This window comes from Falco peregrinus, chromosome 4 (assembly GCF_023634155.1).
Source record: "Falco peregrinus isolate bFalPer1 chromosome 4, bFalPer1.pri, whole genome shotgun sequence".
NCBI lineage: Eukaryota > Metazoa > Chordata > Aves > Falconiformes > Falconidae > Falco > Falco peregrinus.
The window spans coordinates 94,042,517-94,063,064 of record NC_073724.1 but is presented as its reverse complement, the minus strand read 5'-3'; the positions used below and the strand labels follow the sequence as shown (position 1 = coordinate 94,063,064).

The 20,548-nt window shown below is 36.9% G+C and overlaps 1 protein-coding gene across 1 annotated transcript in view; it reads left to right on the top strand.

Annotated features, from left to right (window-relative positions):
* Positions 1 to 20,548, top strand: part of FREM2 (FRAS1 related extracellular matrix 2) — a 143,082-nt gene that overhangs the window by 84,864 nt on the left and 37,670 nt on the right. The window contains exons 7-9 of the mRNA XM_027790674.2: positions 16,117 to 16,266; positions 18,000 to 18,209; positions 18,470 to 18,667. Of these exons, the coding sequence (XP_027646475.2) occupies positions 16,117 to 16,266; positions 18,000 to 18,209; positions 18,470 to 18,667 (558 nt within the window). The remainder of the gene's footprint in view (positions 1 to 16,116; positions 16,267 to 17,999; positions 18,210 to 18,469; positions 18,668 to 20,548) is intronic.

Below are 20,548 nucleotides of genomic sequence, written 5' to 3'. Positions count from 1 at the left end.
ACAAAGTGATATTCCCAGTTCCAGACAGAAACTACAAATAGTATCAATATCATATTCAAATCAGCATGTAGAAATTGGATTTTTGCACTTCTTCCTGTTGGTTAAAACACATGCTGCTTCCATCTTGAGATTTGAAAATACTATTAGAAAGCAATGCGGGTTTTTTAAAGTGTTTAGTATTGATATTTTATGGTTTGAGAAAGTCACACAAGCAGTGATTGGGAGTGAGGAGATGCACCTTTCCCTATCACAGTAGCAGATGTAATCCAAAAAATCACCTTTCATGGGCATCTATTTATGTGTGATTCTGAGGTTATGTCCACAAGCCTTCAGGCCCATTGCATTACTTTCCAAAGGGCCATATGAGAATCCCCGATGGACTAGAAGCCATATAGCAGCTGCTAAGAGGCAAGCTATAGTCCTTCTGATTTGATACTGCATTTAACTTTCTGCCTAGAAGTGTCCATGTATGCTGCCTTGGTCTTTTTAGTAAAGCGAATTATCAAAAGTCAGTAATGTTATTTTAGCAATTGCCTCAGTAAGGACATGCTGACCAAATGATGTCCTTTGTTCAAGTGGTCGATAGCTTTGATATGTTGCATTGAAAAGAACATTTCTATTTGTGATTAGAGAGGTCTGTGACTAAGGAACAGTAGAATCAGCACACTGTGTCACCAACTGCTTTCAAAAATTCATGTAAATACTACTGCAGCCTCAAGTGTCTCCTTCAGTGTCCCTAGCATGGGTGGTGCAACTTTCTTCTTTCTAGGAGTGGTAGCAAAAAGGCTTCCTGGCACAATTGCCCTATTTATGCATGGATTTTAGAAGCTGACATACCAACTGGAAACTCTGTGAAAGGAATACGGATAAGCTATTTTAGTCCTCTCTGTGAGGCCATAAACCATCTATTGTGACACTGTCATATTTCCTGAAGCCTAAATGTGAGGAATTATATCTTTGAAAGTCTTATGCCAAGATAGACATTTATTATCAGCACAGTGATTTCTCCCTAGTTAAGAGTATAAAAGGCAGCTCTTAAAGGCAGGAAGTTGACACCCATCTAATTACATCATAAATACTCAGTCTGCCTGAAATTTCTCACATGTAATCCTGTGACAGAGGTGACTTTGTTTTCTCTGTGAAGTATTTGGATAATCATATATCATTAACGAATACAAAAGTTTGAAGTAACACTTCTTGTAACAGATCATATATCGAATGCAAGCTGAAATAGAAATATGTTTATCTGACTTTGCTGTGATGGCAAATACGGGTTTGTGTAGGTTTTTTGCAACAATTTGATTTTTTGAATAATTTTGAAGAATTCATGAACTTTACTGTTTGTAGATAGCAGAATACAAAATATTGGGAGAGTAGGTATAAAAAAATATATCCATGAAGCAGATGATTACCCAGCTTTTGAAAGTGTTCTGAGTGCTTAAAATATATATGGAAAGTTTGGGATGGGGAGAATGTTTCTCCAAGAGACTGTTTAAAAGAGAACTGAAGCTGAAATTACAGTGTCTATCTTCAGTAGAACCTTATTTCCTGGGAGGGAACACTTTTAGATACTGTTTTTAGCATTTAAAATAAGATTATAATTCCTCGACTTATACAATCATTATAACTGTAACCTTGACTGACTTTGAATAAGAAATTATGAAAGTTAATCAATCACAACATAGTGTACAACTTAACTGTTTATGAGACTCCCACAACATATTAGGGAAATCTCCTTTGTTTTAACACTGCCACTAGAAAACATGAGAATGAATTTAGAAAACATGAAAATGAATTTATTTTTCACAAAACCATAATGCACAATAACAGAAAAGTCAGTATGTGTCTTTTTTCATCTGAGATCTGTTGTGCTGCCTGTTCTATAAAATGCAGAGTACAGGCTACAGAGTAGATAAATTACGGTATACCTTACATATCTATTTATGTCTCCACACAGAGAAAGAAATATATATGTGTATGTTTCTTTCAGATTGTGTATATACACACACACGTATTTGTGTAATGTGTGAGCAATTTAACACTCTGGCAGTCATGATTAAAATTCTACATAATAAGCAGGGAATTTTAAGAAGCATTGGTTATTATTTTCAGTGCACAACATTAATTTTAATAAATGTAAATGTGTTTATGTGAAATAAAAAGCATTTTCTTCAGCTTTTAACATCAAAATTTAATTCAGAAAATGCCTCAGATAGAGATGGGTTAAAACTTTAGCACATGTATAATAGCCTATGAGCTATTGTAATGTCATACTAAATTCTTTAGTTCACTTTAACTTCTTTGCTTCATATCTACTGATATATTTTTCTCATTGTTTAAATTCATCTTCTATTTAACAAAGCTTCTTTGGACAAATGTCACAGCATGTCATTAAGTTGTGATTTCTCCAAGTCCTGTGACAGGATTAACATTATGCATGGACTTCTTCAGGTCAAAAGATACAAACAGCAAAGGTCAAAGTTTAATAATACTACATGAGATCTTTCCTATGGAAGTCAAATCAGCACAACCAACATTACCTTATCTCCTCTGGCATTCAGTGCAAGTTAATTAGGAAACATTCACCTTCAGTACCTATCATCAAAGTCTTTTCTTCTTTTATTTCTAGAAAGGCCCTTAGGGTCTAACTAAAATAGCTGAGTTGCTATACAATCATGACAATAAACAAAAAATAAAAGAGGTGTGCTCAACTTTGTAGTGAACCAGAGTATATTAAATTCCTGGCAACTGAATACTTTAATTGGGGATTATACAGTAGTGCTGTGCTGCCAAAGCAAAATCTGGGACAAAAAAAACAAAACAAAAAACATAGTATGTAGACCATGCACAGGTATATTTTTATATTGTGAAAGGTGATTTTAAAATTAGTGCTGCTGTTGGGACATTTCTTAATTCGGAAGGGACTTTTCCTGATAGGTCCTGAAGCTGAAGACAGGTAGAAAAGAGGAAAAGGATTAAGTTAGTGAAATACACAGCAAAGTAAATTATGCCTGGAGATCTTGGATTCAAACTTACACGTCACTACAGTTTAAGCACTAAAAAATAAAAACGTGGATCTGTTTGAGTCAGAGGTGATATTCACTAACCATGAATCACTACAAGAAAAGCATTCAGGGGAAAGACCTATGCAAATCATCCATTTTTGGGGTAGCAGTAATCTCACTCAATATTAGCCATCTCATTCAAGCAGGCTATGCTGGGGTCCTCCTATAGTTAATATAGTTAAAGACAGATGTACTCCCAGGAACCATCCCATCCTAGAAGTATCTGAACTGTTGAGATCAATCACTGTGAATATCTGGTGCATCTGAATACATTGATTTCTGACAGTACCTATAAACCCTAGCCTTAGAAATTTAACTTGCCATTCAACCCAAAGTGATAAGCACTACTGGGCATGAAGGAAAGATTTTTTTCTAATTTTTTGTTAAAACAGCTCCTACTTTGAAATGCCATTAGACAACAAAAACATACGTAGCTATTCCTGCTTCATAATATAATTATGATTTCTAAAGAAAAATTGAAAATAATCTAGCTGAAATCTAAAGAAATGAATGCTCGAGAGTGTTTCACTAGGTATTTAGATGTTCAAGATGAAGTCCAGAATCAGACAAAAATACCCAACTATTTTCCATGCAAATGTGGACTTTTGTTTCTAAATCTAGCCGGAATTGGTGGGCTCAACTACTTGTCTGCATGCACATCAAGGATTTGGGGGATCAACAGAAATCCCTGAAGGATTTGAGGTCACTTGATTGGCTCAGGAAGGACATACCTATCCTGCATGGAGAGCACAGAGTTCAGCATAAAGTTCATTTGGAGGAGGCACTTTACATAATAGATCAATATTGTGCATCTAGGAAAAGGAAGATAAGGTTACTGTGCACTTTTCATTCTCCTTGGAGAGAGGTGTCCTGGAGTTTAGACTCAGACCCTGAAAACACCCAGACCCCAGTCTTCCATGGAAATACCTTAATCCCCAGGGACTTAGCAACTCAGCAAGGTCAGCCTAGAAGTGTTCTTTGTTTTTCTAACTGAAGCTGTGACTGAAATAATTTCACATATATTAAGAAAAAAAATGAGACCAAACTCTTTTGTTAGTTCATCTGGGAATGAGCTGCCTGTAGTTTGGTTCTAACTCCAACAGTGTCGCTGTCTTGTGTGCAATAAGTCCAATACAAAATGTGCTTTAGTCCTTGCAACAAGTCTTGAAGTGAAACTCTGCTCTCACAGTCAACTGTTTTGACGGCCAGGCTGCTGTTTGGACTCTTTTTTTGCTTACTCTGTTTTGTATCACGGGCAAATTTTAAACTCTTGGTTTGTAGTCACATTTGGAAACCCGAAGAGAAGAGGTGTGATGAATGCAGAGCTGGAAGTTTGTAGCTAAGAGGAGAATGCTTACAATTATTTTGTTTGCATCAAGTTTTGTGTCAGTGGCTATCTTCCCATGTGATTTTAATTCCATGATACCGTATTTAGTGTTGCCATGAGAGCACCCAGCCTTACAGCCAGGCTGACAGTCATCTTGCCTTAGTGGAATTGTTGAAGCCTCATGCTCTTCACAGCAAGAAGTACATTAAATACATTTGTTCCACTACATTCACATTAGATGGGCAAGCAGTCGTTCAGACTTCTGGACATTTCTACATCAGGGCTGGGAAAGCAATGGACTCAGAGGTTTGCTTACCATTTTCTTTGTACCTACTCAACAGAATCGATCACTCATATCATCCACATGACAGGGGAAAGGATAGCACTATCTGGGAATATTTTACAGCTGAGTAAACTGGATGATGGTACGATCATGGTATGATAACATGGAAAGCCAGTGTTAGAGATCAAACAGAACAGATTAATTATTTAGTCCTCTGGAGATTTCTTTAAAACACTTACTGTCACTCCCCCTACAGTTAATTAAGCTTTGGAAAACCTTAGACTATGTTCTGGAAATCAGTAGCCACTAGCACTTGTCCAGCTTGCTTGGAGTAGTAAAGTCTATGTTAATGTTTACTACCAATAGCCTGAAAAGAGGCAGAAAGTCTACAGTGCAAGGCAACATAAAGCTATGCTTTGCATTGGCTCCCAGTAGACATACAGTGTCAACTAAATCTACTGAGCCAAATTTCCAGCTGATGATAATTAAATATTCTATTAGTAACATTGTTAGAGAGACATCCTTATCTCACAAGTTTATCTGGAATCTCATTGTTTCCACTGGCCTCCAAGGCAGGCCATCAAATGTGTTTTTTTCTTTCTGAAAATAAGTATGCCATAACCTTAAACTGAATGTCTGGGTGGTTGATCTCAGTGATTAATATCTGCTGGTCTATTTGTCCAATTTTAGTTACAACCTGAACACTATAGGCATAGCATGCCCATTGTTATATTAAAGAATGGAGTCATAATTTAGCAAAGTATCCATCACCGTTCTCTGGAGATAACTAAAATAGTGAGATAGTTGTTCTTTTTTCCTCTATACATCCACCTTTGACTGCTTCCTTCCTTTTCTATTTTTACTGTGCTGGTGGGACTGATGCCTCTGGCACTTCTGTGCAGCTTTTAGCTTCTTTTGTCCTCTCATTAGGTAAAATCTCTGTGTGACCCCTCCCCTTTCACCAGTCTATGGCAGGTGGCCAGACTGGCAACTAATCAAGGGAAAAGGTGGAAGACATCCAATTTATGACACATGTTATACTCCCAGTTTTCTTTACTTATAGTGTCTAATTATCACCAGTTCAACACAGTGAAAAATGTTCAATTTATGGTGATAGCCTTAAAGATTTTGGAAAGTCCCTTTTTGATGTCTGTCACAGAAATAAATTATTGTCATATCTTACAGTAGGACATTCTATAGAGGCAACCAGGCACATTTATGATTTACTTTTCCAACATTATCTGTTGCTGGCAGTTTATTACATGTGTGTGTCTGCAGGTGCAAACTCACACATTATATACATGAACTACAAATATTAGATTAATCTCATATTCAGTTGGCTGCTTAATAACTAGGTATATAGTCCAACTTTATGATCTGGGCTCCTCATGACCTGCTTACCGTACTTTGTCACATCTCTTTCAGATGACTCCTTTACTATAGAGGACTCAGCTGGCAAAGCAGTGTATCTCTAAGTCTTCACTGCTGTAGGTTCTGAAACGGTTAGCTGACATAACGCATTATTACATTTCTGTGTGAATTGTAGCAGTATTTCTAGCAAAGCGTGGAAATGTGGGAAACAGCTTTTGAGTTTTGTACTCAAAGCACATAAAATAGTTGATAAGCAGAAGGTACAAATTTACAGGAACTGTAGAAAATTGATACTTTCTGTTAAATATAGAATGAGTTAAATGAAATAGCATTCTTATGTTACTGACGTTGTTTTCCAGAGCCTAATGGATCATTGTTTTATGACAGTTCACTCAAGAGTACATTGAACATCTTTCTCTCTCCAGTCTTCCTGTAGCATGTTTTATTTTTTCATGGCTTTGTTATTTGTACTGCAGGTCTTATATTTATTATAGATATAAATAAATATTAATATTTATTATATTTGAAAATGTATTGAATGCCTAGCAAACCATTCTAAATTTATCATTTGTTCTTGGTTGCTTGTGATTGTAGGGAGTGAATTTAGTGTTGTGTATTTAACATGTGGATAATCAAGTTCTGTGGAACATCTTGGTGCATTGTTTTCCTAAGGTTTTTTTTGCAGATCATCTTGCTTCCTCTGAAGCTGCTTATACTAACACTTCACTCATCAGTCTTTGAAGATCCAAAAGATACTGAACAACAGAGTAACCAGTGTACCCCACTGGGCTTTAATGACATTGATTTTCCTTTTGAATGTTTAAATCCTTAAAGGATTACCTTAGTTGTTATCTCACATTACTGTCTGTCAGGCAACTCTTTTCTCTTCCCTCTCACACCAATGGGGTTAGAAGACCAAAAGAGAGAATTCAAGAACTTTTAACATACAGCAGAGCATATTTTCTGTCATTAGAGCTCTGCTTGTGTGATAAGTCTGGCTGTTGCTCTATTTTCACTTCTGTTCTCTCTTCTCTGCCAAGTTCCATTCTCAACATTAGCTCCTGTAAAGGGAGTGTGGAAGATCTCTTGCATATTTTTCTTCTCAGAACTCAGTGGGCTAAATGTGTTCTCGTTATATGTGGGCAAAAAGCCTGTAAGAAATTGTTTCTGCTGGTTAAGCAAATTCAAGATAACATTGTGACTGAACAGTAAAAGTTTAAAAATCTAAAGTCAGAATTGGAGCACTGTCTTTCTTAGTCTATTTTGTGATAGGGTTAAGATGTCTCCAAGCCAGAAGGGTGTGTGTATGCATATAGGCAGAAGAACAGATTTATTAACTATCCACAAGAATAGATAGAATCATAATTTTCTTTAAAAAAATGTGGTACAAGCTGTGCCAGAAATGATACAGAAATACCACAGCCACCTGGAAAACATAGCATTTTTTTTTTAATTTCTTGGTTATGCTATTCCTCTTCTATGCACCATATGTAGTCATGATAGTTATGATAATAGTGCCTCCCTTCTTCATTTATTCTTTAATGAAACCAAACACATTTGATGCTTTGATAAGATTCCGATTTGTAATTCATTTGGTTAAAATTAATTTAACAGACTCACCTCTGTGCCTAGTAAGATCATGGAACAGATCCTTCTGGAAGATATGTAGAAACATACAGAAAATAGGGAAGAGATTAGAGACAGCCAGCATGCCTTCATCAAGGACAAATCATGCCTCACTAATCTAGTGGCCTTCTATGGTGGAGTGACTGCATTAGTGGACAAAGTGCTACAGACATCATCTACCTAGACTTCTTCAAGGCCTTTGATACAGTCCCCCTCAATATTCTTGCCTCTAAATTGAAGAGATACAAGTTTGTTGGATGGACCGTTAGATGGATAAGAAATTAGCTGGATGGACATGTCTGAATAGTTACCCTCGATGTTTCAATGTCCAAACAGAAACCACTAATGAGTGGTGTTCCTCAAGGGTCTGTACTGGGACCGATGGTATTCAATATCTTTATGAATGACATAGACAGTGCAATTTAGTGCACCATCAACAAATCTGCAAGTAACACCATGCTGAGTGGCACAGTTGATAGGCTTGAGGGAAGGGGTGTCATCCAGAGGGACCTTGACAGGCTTGAGGAGGGGGCCCATGTGAACCTCATGAAGTTCAACAAGGCCAAGTAAAAGGCCTTGCATCCGAGTTGGGGTAATCGTCAATATCAGTACAGACTGGGGGATGTATGGTATCCCCCCTTGCACAGAAGGACTTGAGGGTACTGGTGGATGAAAAATTGGACACGAGCCAGCAACGTGCGCTTTGCAGCCCAGGAAGCCGATTGTATTCTGGGCTGCATCAAAAGAAGTGTGGCCAGCCGGTCAAGGGATGTGATTCTCCCCTTCTCTGTTCTTGTGAGGCCCTACCTGGAATACTGCATCCAGCTCTGGGCTCCTCAGCACAGGAAGGACATGGATCTGTTAGAGTGGGTCCAGGGAAGGGCCACAAAAATGTTCAGAGGGCTGGAACACCTCTCCTGTGAAGAAAGGCTGAGTTGGGTTTAACCTGGAGAAGAGAAGGCTCTGGGGAGACCTTGTGGTGGCCTCTCATTATATAGTCAGGGCTTATGAGAAAGTTGAAGAGAGGCTTTTAAGCAAGGCCTGTAGTGACAGGACAAGGGGCAATGGTTTTAAACTGAAAGAGGGCAGATTTAATTGAACATAAGGAAGAAATTTTTATGTTGAGGGTGATAAGACACAGGAACAGTTGCCCAGAGAGGTTGTGGATCAGTGGATGTGTTCAAAGTCAGGCTGCACAGGGCTTTGTGTAACCTGGTATAATGAAATCTGTCTCTGTCCATGGCAGGGGGAGTTGAACTAGGTGCTCTTTAAAGGTCCCTTTCTGACCCAAACTCTTCTGTGATTCTATGAAAAATTAGTCTCAGAAAATTCACAATTTGGATTTATTTTGACATTTAGAATCTTGTTATATCTTTTTTCTCAAAGTCTAATAGCTTTCATTGCATAAGGAGCTCACCCATTTTCAGCATGCATTTGCTTTTATGTTTTGGAAGGTCCAGGTTTTCTGTCTTTTCTATCTTTGCTATTCAGTCTCCACAATTTCCTCGACATCTTCCTATCAGCTCTCCTTACCAAACAACAAAACACTTATTTATCATTCAAAAGCCTTACTAATACAACTACCCAACCAGTGGAAATCTCAGCTGGGGAGAAAATATGATTGTCATCACTATGACTTCAAGCCTTAAAACCTTAGAGATCAGGGCCATGATTTCAGTGTGTGATGTTACAAGATACTATAAAGAAAATATTCATAGAATGATCTGTTGTGATTTGGTGGTTGTGTTTCTAGATATAACTTTAGGAGTTAGGAACATGATTTGAAGAGAAAACCTGAAAATATTCTTCTCAGAAAAACTGTTTTTGCAAATAGACTTACTACCCTCAGACCATTTCTACACACTGTTTTTTCCGCAAGGGCCAATAGTAAACTAATCACTCAATTAAAATGTGAAAAACATTTAGAAATGGCTACATGCTATATCTTCATGTAGCCTGATTTCTAAAATGCTGCTCAGCTTCTCCAACTATTTCTGTCTGTAGGAGTCATCATTTCTTATCTCATGTATGAATCATTGACTGTGAGCTCCTTCATGCTTGGCCTCCTTGTGAGGTACCTTGTGTGTGGTATATTTAGATACTACTGCCAAGCCTTGCCATTTATCAGCCTGCCTCTGTTTCATCAGTTTGTTGAGAATTTGTTATGGATCCCATTTCCTGGGTGTCTTACATAAAAATAATCTCATTCTTTTAAAAAACAGAACATGTAGAAGAATCTGAGTTGGTTTCATGCTCTGTGGGAGGTCTAGCCAGTATGAAAAAGGTATGTGAATATCAGACGGTTGCTGCAGGCAGTACCATCACATTTGGGTATTTCCTCAAATTCCAAAGTGTTTGTTTCTTCAGCTATTAGTCTTTATATTTTTATTTGCATTGGTAAATGTGGCAATTATCTGAATTCTGGAATAGTTTGGGCAAATGATTGGAGCTTGATAAACTTTGGTCCTGTCCTCAGACTCTGCACATTGAAGCTCCTCTGGCACCTGTGATAGTTTCAGTGGTATCAAGGTCTGTATGTTATAATCTGAGGGTGCGTGCAAGGATCATAACAGTACTATTTCTGTCAATAAATACTTTCACATATATGTTAATTCACATATATATGAATTTAGTATTTTGGAAAGTTAGCAATGTTTCTCAGCAAACCAACAAAGGTATATGAGTTGTGTCCAAGAGAAGGTCACTTATAATAGTCAAGCTCACACATTAGTCTTTCTCCTGAACTGCCAGTTATAGCTGGGAGACAATGTAAGACCGTTCATTACCGTCTTGTACATAATAGTTAACTAATTGTTAAAAAATCCATTTTCAGTTTAAAGGCACGCATCTTGAACGAGTTGAGCTACAGAATGGCTTCATGCACTCAGATGTCTTTATTCCATGGTTCAGACATTCTCTGTAGCCCATCTAGTTATTACTGAACCATTATGAATTGCAACTTGATGTTAAGCAAAATTAGGTTTATCTCAGTTCTTCAGGCTGCAAACTATGCTGCAGGCTGTCCTTGTAGTACAGATGGGACAGACAAGAAGGGAAGAGTACGTGGTCAGATATAGGGTATCGCTGTAGCCATCTTACTGCCATCCTTAGTCTTGCAGCTAGGGCTGTAGTATACTTCCTTTACTGTGCTACTTTGCTCACATTTAAGTTTTACTTATTCATGTAGCAGACAGGTTAGATATGGCTTCCAGACCTGCTAGGCAGGTGCTGCTTGTGATGGTACTGTGTGTAAAGGAACTGAAGCATGGATGCACTTTAACATAAAGGGTGAGTTAAAATGTAAACGTCTGTACTGACTCAGTTTGTATCATAAATTAATTAAAAATAAATTATACATAATGTTCGTAGCAGTTATAGATCTCGATTCATATGGTGTTACTCTACTGAAATTATGGGGTTAAGCTGCATAAAATAAGAGTAATTCAGTGATGAAACAGCCCAGTCAATGTAAGGCATTGACTTTCTATATTTAAAAAATGGTTTTTTTTCTTACAGAGTATAACTGAGTTTGGTAAGGGTCGCATTAATTTGAGTCTGTCCTTTTACCTGTTGTAATGTTTGCAGTATCATTTAAAAAATCATTGTAAGTTGCTAGACAGAAATGAGCTGTTGAGACAAATGGAAATGTAGATGTTATTTGCTTCAGATAATGTGTGTGGCATTTTGGCTGCAACTAGTAACTTTGATTCTGAGGTGAATTTACTTTTTGATTGCAAAAGTTATGACAACAGTGCTAAGAAGATGAAAGTTAACTTTTCTTTTTTGCAACATATGAATTTGAAAGTAATCTGTTTTGACCACATCAAATAAAAAGCTATTGGCATTTGCACAATAGGTACCTGCTCCAGAACTAAGCTCTGACTGTAATCTTGACCTCTGCTTCTACAGCATTCAGCAAAAATAAATGACTTAGCAAATTAAATTCATTGTGCTAAAGGCAAGCCTAGTTGCTTGCATAGGTTCAAGGATGTGTATATAGCTGTAGAATAGTGCTACCTAGTTTCAAATGTTAAAAGTCCTCTTTGATAATATTATAATATAAACTTTTTATAAGGGAGTTTTTCTGAGCTTATACTTTGTTCCCATTAATATGCATATATGAGAAAGATTACAGAAGTTGACCTTTACTGCTATTAAATAGTAAATGCCTCTTCCTTCTCACATTTAATGGAACTCTTGTTCTTAACTGGTCTCTCTACAACTCACCCACTTCATGTTCAGAAGGATGGAGTCTCTTTGTTATCGACTCAGCAGCTCAGTCATTTAATGCTAACTGTGATACTGAAATGCAAGTAAGCATTGTGTAGGGATTTATGAATCAGATCAGATCCAGAGGAAATCTGGCCTTGTTTGTCTGTTGTTATGTTCAAGCTAATTAGCTGTGTCAACCATCAGGGCTCATTAATTTGGACTCAGCATTGCACTAGCATATCTAGACTGTACCAGAACAAGTTAGTAGGTTTACAAAGCCCTGTTTTGCACCTTCTGCATTACTACAACAGATTTCTGCTAGCTCTGGCAACTCACAATGATCACATCATAACATTGGCAAAAGCTTACAGGAATAAATGGTCTAACACCACTAGAAAAGATCAACCATGAGTTCAGTTGTAATGACTGTTTCAAGTTCCAATATCTAAATATGTCTGAGTGGAAGGTCTGTTTTCTTCTATTATTTGTCTCTTTCTGAGATGATATACATATATATACGTATCTCTCACTGGAAGCTTATATCACCGAAAAACACTTTAGTATTAAGGCTTATCAAGGTGGCAGCAAGACAAGTCTGTTCTTTTGTGTTTGTCCTAAATAGCCCACCTCGCAGATTATTTGCATGGGCAGCCCAAACGATTATGGCACCTTACATATCCTATAACCAACCTACTCTTTTGCCATGTCCTTCTAAAGCAGATTGTAAGGATACCATTTTAAAAACAAAAGCTTCCTTGGAAATATTTTTTTTTTTTGTGCTATTGCATTGATTTTGTAATGTATATTCAAAGATAGAGCTATTTCTGACAGTATGAGAAGTGTGTTTGTTTTCCTGCTTGGGGACTGACTAGTGCTGTAGTTGATCTGTGCTCCTGACTGTATAAGCACAAAGGCAAGACAAAGATTTCATTTCTGTGCCAAGAAACCTGGGACTAAAGCTCCTAACCTTTCTCCTCTGATTATTGTAACTTCATGCCAGTGAAATCTGTGGGTCTGAACAAAAAAACTTTAAAAAAACCCTTCCTCTTATTTCTGTAAAAGGAACCATTAAATTTGCAGTGGTCTCTCTTCGGGGTGATTACTAGATTAAAGAACTGCCGTAAGTGAGCCTGCAGTCATTGAGCAGAGTGTTTGCCAGCCATGACCTGAGAAAGACAATGCTTTCCCTGTTAGTACCTTGGCTTTGCTACTTCCCCTGGGGAGCTACTAACACAGCTTACAGGAAATGAACTTACAAAACATTTGTAAGGATTTGTTTCCTAGGATGGGTAACCATGCAGAATGTGTCTTTCATTGAAGATACATGCCTCAAAAAGTGTGAAACCCTCACTCTGGAATACAAGGCAAGCTAACTGAGGGTTTAGGCATTTTTGCGTTCGGTTGTGGCTACAGGAATAAACAGTGCACAGAGATTCTTCTGCAGCAGCAGTAAATAAAGCATTAGGATAACACTGCAAGAAATATAAATTTTCTTTTATATCTTCCATCTAGCTTAAGGCAGATCATTTATGTTCCCTGGGTAGTCAGTGAGCAGAAGGGGATTCTTCCAGATCTCCTAAAATTTTTTTCACTGCAGTGGCTGAACCACTCCACCTCATTCTGTATGTTTATTATACTGGAAATCTCTGTAATGGCATATCTTTGTCCTTGCAAACTGAGAGCAAGCAGGCTGTGGGTGTGAGTACCTCTCACTTAAATGTTTAAAATGAGGTGCAGACAAGTCCAGATCTAATTCCGGAACCACTGGGACATAAATATAGAGTGAATATGGTTATAAGAATGAGATTAGACTTGGGGAAGAGTGTTAAACTTTAAGAATAATTGATTAAGAAATGAAATTTATTAGATTTGATAATATTTTTAGCAGCCTTTATCTAGCTGTTGTCACATTCATCACCATTTGGTAGGCATTGTGTATTTTTAACCTCCAGAGGCTGGATGAGTCTTTGTCCATCTTGAGAATTTTAGAAGATTGTTGTATGTCTGAAATGGCATATTTCTTTGCAGATCTCATATCCAGTTCTGCAGTATCTCTGCAAGTAGAACTGTCATCAAAATTAATAGTAATTATACAAAAAGGTCCAGAGAGTGTATCCTATTCATCTGTTAAAAATGTTTCTGGCAACCAGTCCCTATAGGCAAATAATGTAAGACTGATGTTTGTATGCCTGTGCACTCAAACACACATGCACATTTAAATACACATAATGTTGAATAAAAAAAATTTAACTTGGAACTGAAAACCTTTTCATCTACCAAAGTTATACATTTACCAAGTTTGTCTTTCATCCTGCAAAGGCTGATGTCCTTGATAATGCTCAAGCAGGTCTATGAGTCTGAACTATTTTCCGGTAAATACATTCAATTCCATCAATTTGTTAAAACCCATGATTTTGGTTTTAGCAGATAAATAAAAAGGCTGCTGGATTTGTTTCACTGATGTGGAATATCTAAGGGCGGGGGGGCGGTGTTTACTAGCTTTGGCAGTTGTGAAATACAGGAAAAATCTTGAAAGCAGAAGAGAAAATTATGTTCTCCAAAACTTCCAATTTAACTCATGAATGCAATTCCAAAATATTTATTAACTGCTCACTTCTCAGATTAAGTTTTGGCTTACTAATAACTAACTATATTACTTCTGGTTAGTTTTAATTAAATTCCTATTTTAATTTGTTCAATTTTCTATAAAAATAAATAAGCAATCTACTACAGAGGAGGTTGTTGCCATACACTGTGTAGTCAGTCAGATTGGCCTCAAGTACTTCAGAAATGCGTAGATATTTTGTCTGATTATCCTACAAGCTTCTCCAAAACCTTCAAGATACAATGTCTTCACAATATTTTGCTTTATTGAGCTCAGCTGTAGTCCAAAGCAGGTTCTTTAATTCCAAAGCATTTGTTCCATGATAATAGAAGTCATAGATTTTTCAACATACATATAATCTTAAGAAAATTTGAATCATGGAAATGATGGCCCGAATTTCACTTACCATTAAAAAGGATTTATGTCTCCTCCTTTGGGTAAGTTGTACCTTTTATGTATTCTAGGCATAGCTCTGTAGAATGATAAACTTTTCCAGTCATTTTCTTTGATTTTTTTTTTTCTATGCTTCAGGAAGGGGAAGTATTCATAGTGCCACTGATAAAGCACTGATTAACTGCTGTGATCTTTGTCAACTTAAATTAAGTTGGCCACATGCTGTATGGCATTTTCAAACACATTTATGATAATGTAACCTCATGATTATAATAAGTTCTCACTAAGCAACATAAGAAAATTTTGCTTAAATACAAAAAGAACTTGTGTACATCTTTAAATTACATCCCAGCCGTTGGGGAGGGTAGGTATGATTTCTGCTGCATAACGGGAAAACTGAGGCATTGCCTGTGTGTGCTTACTCTTGCATGTTTGAAACAGAAATGGAAGAGGTAGAAAAGGAGACCTAATATATATCCAGGATGAAGTTGGGCTATGTTATTAAGCCTGTTTACTTTGTAAATTGCTATAGGTAGAAAAACTGAAAAAGGGAGGAAAACATGACGATAAACAATATGTCTGTTGAGTGGGATAACACTTAACCTCCTTTGCTTTTTTGCTCTTTTTTCTCATGGACTGTGGAACTTAAATATTAAGATATAATACTATTCATGTTACAGCTTACATGAAATAAGATTGATTTTGTTTTAAATGCTGGATGTGGGGGAACTAAGTATTTGCCCCTTTGGCTAGCTGGAAATTTTTTCCAAAAGCAGCTTCAGATATATATCATGTTCCAGTCTGGGTTTAGCTACAGGAATCCATGAGGACATTCAACTTAAGGTTTCATTATCTATATTCACCTCTGTCTGCTTGCACCAAATTGAAAAATGCAAGGAATTTTCTGGCTTGTGCACGGGACTCAAATAAGTTTAATGAGATAACACATTTGGGTTTGTACACAGATTCATAACTGCTGACACACAAAGCTGAAAATGTAGGAGGCAAGAAAAAGAACACAGTGCTGATACAACAATTGCTGTCTTGAAACAGGCAAACCAATACTTGAAAAGAAGCCAAAAATACCTAAAAAAATTCTAACCCTTAATAAAAGGCTGTATTTCACTTACTGAGAAGAGTGAAGTGCTCCCCATTGTCTAATGTGGATTTGATACTCATTACCTTCAATGTAAGGTAAAGAAACATTTATAAACATTATTTCTCTTTCCCCCAGAACCAGCATTCTACTTTGGAAATGATGAATACTACGTTGATGAGAGTGCTGGCCATATTGAGGTACGTGTCTGGAGGACTGGAACTGATCTGTCTAAATCTGCCTCCGTTACAGTGAGGTCTCGCAAATCTGAGCCAGTAACTGCAGAGGGTAAGTTATTGTTTTGCTCTAGTTTCATAATACATAACAACAAAAAATGCTAGTGCATTTGGTCTTGATATAGATTCAACTGCATAAGGTGAAATTATTTGTTTCTTGGTCTTAGCAGATCTTAGTACAAATTGTTACCAATTTTGTCTCAAAACAGGAGTAGGAGCAACTGTAAAATTTTATAAACTGTTATAAATAAACTGTACTGTCATTAAATACAGCACTAAGAGAAATGCCTTCAAATCCTCATATAAAACACTATCCCATGAAAGCAGTTCATTATTTGCCTCAACAGCATACTGAGGGCACAGAGTTATAATCACTGGCAGCATGCAGAGTTTGCTCCTCTCATTTTTACTGTAGGCAATGAGAAATTACTATCTAGTATCCTGTTCAGCAAGAGAATTTCTATGGCTGTGTGGTTCAGTGATGCTTCAACAGAACCTTTGCAGAATCAAGTGTTAGTATAGGGGTTTTTTTTTTACTTTTCACATATGACAATGTGCCTAAGACATTTATATAAAGACAGCATAAAAATTATCTTCCTTAGATGCTTATTCTGAGTGTAACTGAACAGTAGAGTTTAGCTTCTCAACTAATTTTTAGCCAAAATTATGTAAAACTTTACTGTTATTTCAGGAATATCTAATCATCTTATATACGTATCAGACATAACTTATATGATAAACCTATTTCTCATGAAAAAGAAAAAAAGATAAGATTACTTCACTTCTGAACTTGCTTTATATGATCTGATGTCTTTATCTCATCCTGAATATTTAAGTTATTTTATTTCTGGGGGAAAAAAATATTTCCATACAGTAAGAATCATAATTAATTTTGCTAGGACCTCTAGATTCAAAACTGGAAATGGCACACCTCTTGGACTGTCTTGACTGTTGGTTACAGCCTGAAAGCTCTGACATGGCTGGCTGGCTGTAAAACCATAAACCTGGTTCTTGGTCTTACACAGTTCTGCAATGATTCTGCTGCACTGAGCTGCCAGTCCTGGCATCCTGTGTTAGAGGCTTAGATCTGGGGTAGATCAGCAGGGACCCCAGGCAAGTGCCCACCTGATAATGGCCTTTAATCTTGCCGTATTTCGTTAAATTCACAGAATTCCAAACCTTATTTCAATTTCAGTGAAACCATTTCTCCCCAAAGCTTTGTTTCAACAGCTTTGCTGCTTATTCTCCCCCCAAAAATGAACATTAAAACTATTAAAACTCAGTCCTTTATTAAAATCCTAGATAGCTTTAATGCTTTGGTTCTGAGACAGTGTGTCACATTTTAGTCAGTATCTTGGTTTGTTTGCTTTCTTACTGGCTTTTTATGGATTGTTTTGCTTTGCTCAAAACAAAACAAAACATAAAAGCAAACCAAACCCAGATCAGTCTGCCTTTAACATTAAGGTGCCAGACCTCACCAGACATGGTCTGAGCAGAATTTGATTCTTTTATTTTCCATTCACTTTGTTTTACACAACTCCTCTGAACAGTTCTTAATATTTATAGCTTAATATTGACTTGTTTTATTGTATAGTCCAACTTATATTGGTCAAAAGAGCTTTTTGCTTTACATGACTGCCAGAATTTGGCAAATTCTAAAACAGTATATAAAAACCCCTATATATTTGCTTACAATTAACTGTGTAATGATAGATGTTTTTATTTTTCATTGCAGGTAATGTTATTTATTAATTTAATACTTTTTAATCTCTTTTCCTTTGGTAGCTGGAGTAGATTATGTAGGCATCAGTCGTAATTTGGATTTTTCCCCTGGAGTCCATATGCAGACATTTCGTGTGGTAATTCTGGATGACCTTGGGCAACCGGTGTTAGAAGGAACTGAGAAGTTTGAGCTTGTGCTAAGGATGCCCATGAACGCTGCCCTTGGAGAACCCAGCAAGGCCACCATCTTCATTAATGACTCACTGTCTGACTGTGAGTAATATTTTTTTTTGCCTTTTCACATTTCTGCAGGAGATCGATGACTGCAGTACACAAATAGCACTTTTCCTTTGAATCACACCAAAACCAGCAAGTCTGCCTGTTTCAGCTACAGACAATGTGTTCAGTAATTTGCTGTCTGGCTGCTTATTTTATGTATCCTGTGCAATGTAAGATATCAAATTTGAAATAATGGAGGAAAGATATGATAACTTTTGCAATTATACACATTCTTTTTATGTTTTTCTTCCCAGTGCCTAAGATGCAGTTTAAGGAATCTGTATATGTAGGCAATGAAAATGATGGACAGATTTCTGCCATGATATACAGGAGTGGGGATATCCGATACACATCCACTGTGAGGTGCTATACAAGGCAAGGTTCAGCTCAGGTAATGATGGACTTTGAAGAACGTCCTAATACTGACAGTTCCATCATCACATTCCTTCCTGGTAAGCTTTTGATCTTATTTTAGAAGCTTTGAGTCTACATGTTTTGTTTTGCTTTGCATTGCTTTGCTTTCCTTTCCTTTGTTTGTTTGTTTTCTTTCATTTTAATTGTGTCTTCTCACAAAGTACTGCCAAAAAGACCACTCTGGAAAACCAAGCTTTTTTCTGTACACAATGGGCAGAGTGCACAAATTCTTGTCTCTTTTTGCTTCACTTCTGACATAGAGGGATCATCAATAGGAACCAAAGGGAGGGACATAATCTCATATAGGTTCAGCCTGAGTGCCAGGATATTTTTGATAGCAAAAGCAGGTTCAGTGTAACACAGTAATGGAAGCACAGACCTGCTGTGAGAAAGGAAACTTCAGAAGCTCTGCTCTTTGTTAAGCAGATTTCTGGTAAATACATTTGACTTTCACTGAAGTAAGTAATAGGTCTTTCAACAGGGATACAGCTTTGTAATTTCTGTTTGAACTTTTTTTTCCCACCAAAGTTTTCCTAAGGCAATTCACTAATATCAGATACTTAATATTTCACATCAGACATTAAATACAAATAAGTCAGATGTTCCTGCCTTGAAAGAATATTACCTGATTCCTTCTATTTGTGCAGAACAGTTTAGTCTTTTAAGTTTACACACAGATAATATTTTTACAAGCCCTAAGCAAGTTCTGTCATCAGCATGAAATCCTTGGTATGCCCTTATCACAGAAATGACGACCTTCATATTTCTGTAGATATGTATGATAGTTCTCTAGTAAAGTGAGTTGTTCCATCTGTCTTTATTTAGAGATGGCCTCAGCTTTCAGCACTGTCATGTACTCTATACCTTTGCCATTGTTTCTGTGCAACCAGGATAGAGTCCAACTTGTTACAATTAATGGATCTGGACCCCTTAGGAAGTGATTTTCCTCATTTTTTTTGAGTGTCACTCTACCATTTCTCCATTAAGACAAGTAGCAAAAAGAGATCTGCTACGATCGTATCTTGTTTCCATAAGCTTCTTAGGCATGTTTAATATGTGGCAGTTTCAGTAGTTTTCACATTTCACATGTAACAATGAGCAGGATAAATATTTTGAAAAATTTTTTTCTCCTCCTAATGGATAATTTATTTTCTATAGGCGGAAAAAACCCACCTCAGAGAATGAACACAGTCAGTATCCTGGTCTGGTTCTTCTTGAAGAGCTTGGATCATAGTTGCATGTGTAATGATGAAAAAATACTGTAAATTGACCTCTTTCATATCCTATGCTGTTCCTTTTGTCGGCGAAGTAGGAGTCATTCTCGTGATGATGAGCCCACTAAGCCTGACACTTGGAGCCAGACACTGTGCACCACTCATAACTCTTGCTGATCTTGTAGAAGACCTAAGACAAGGCCTATTTCCCAGTCTCTGAACATCTAGTAAGTCTAGACACATTAATTTGTGAGTGCTCAAACTGAGTATTCTGCAACTCCAAAGCATTTTTAAGGCAATAACCTTTGTTGCTTGGAATCAGTGGGAGTTTAAAAGATACTAAAATCAAATTAAATAAGTGAAGGTCCACACAGTTGGAGAGTGTCCAGTCAAAAGAGACTGGACAACTTCAGGACAAAATTACCATTATTAGTGCAAGTTTCTATTACTCTGTTTCCTCGTGCAAGTATTTTTTATTTTTTTTTTAAATGCACATTGTGGGAGAGGTCACTGAGGAGTATTTTATTCTAAGATAAAACAAAAGGAACAATACACATGAAGTGGATATACCAGATAGAAAATTGTCTTTGAGAAGTCCCAAAATAGTGGATGCCACTTTAATGAGTTTTCATAGAAAGCTAATGATTACCAATTCTGCTTTCACTATTGTCATTACCCATTAACTTATGCAGTGTCAAGGTGGAT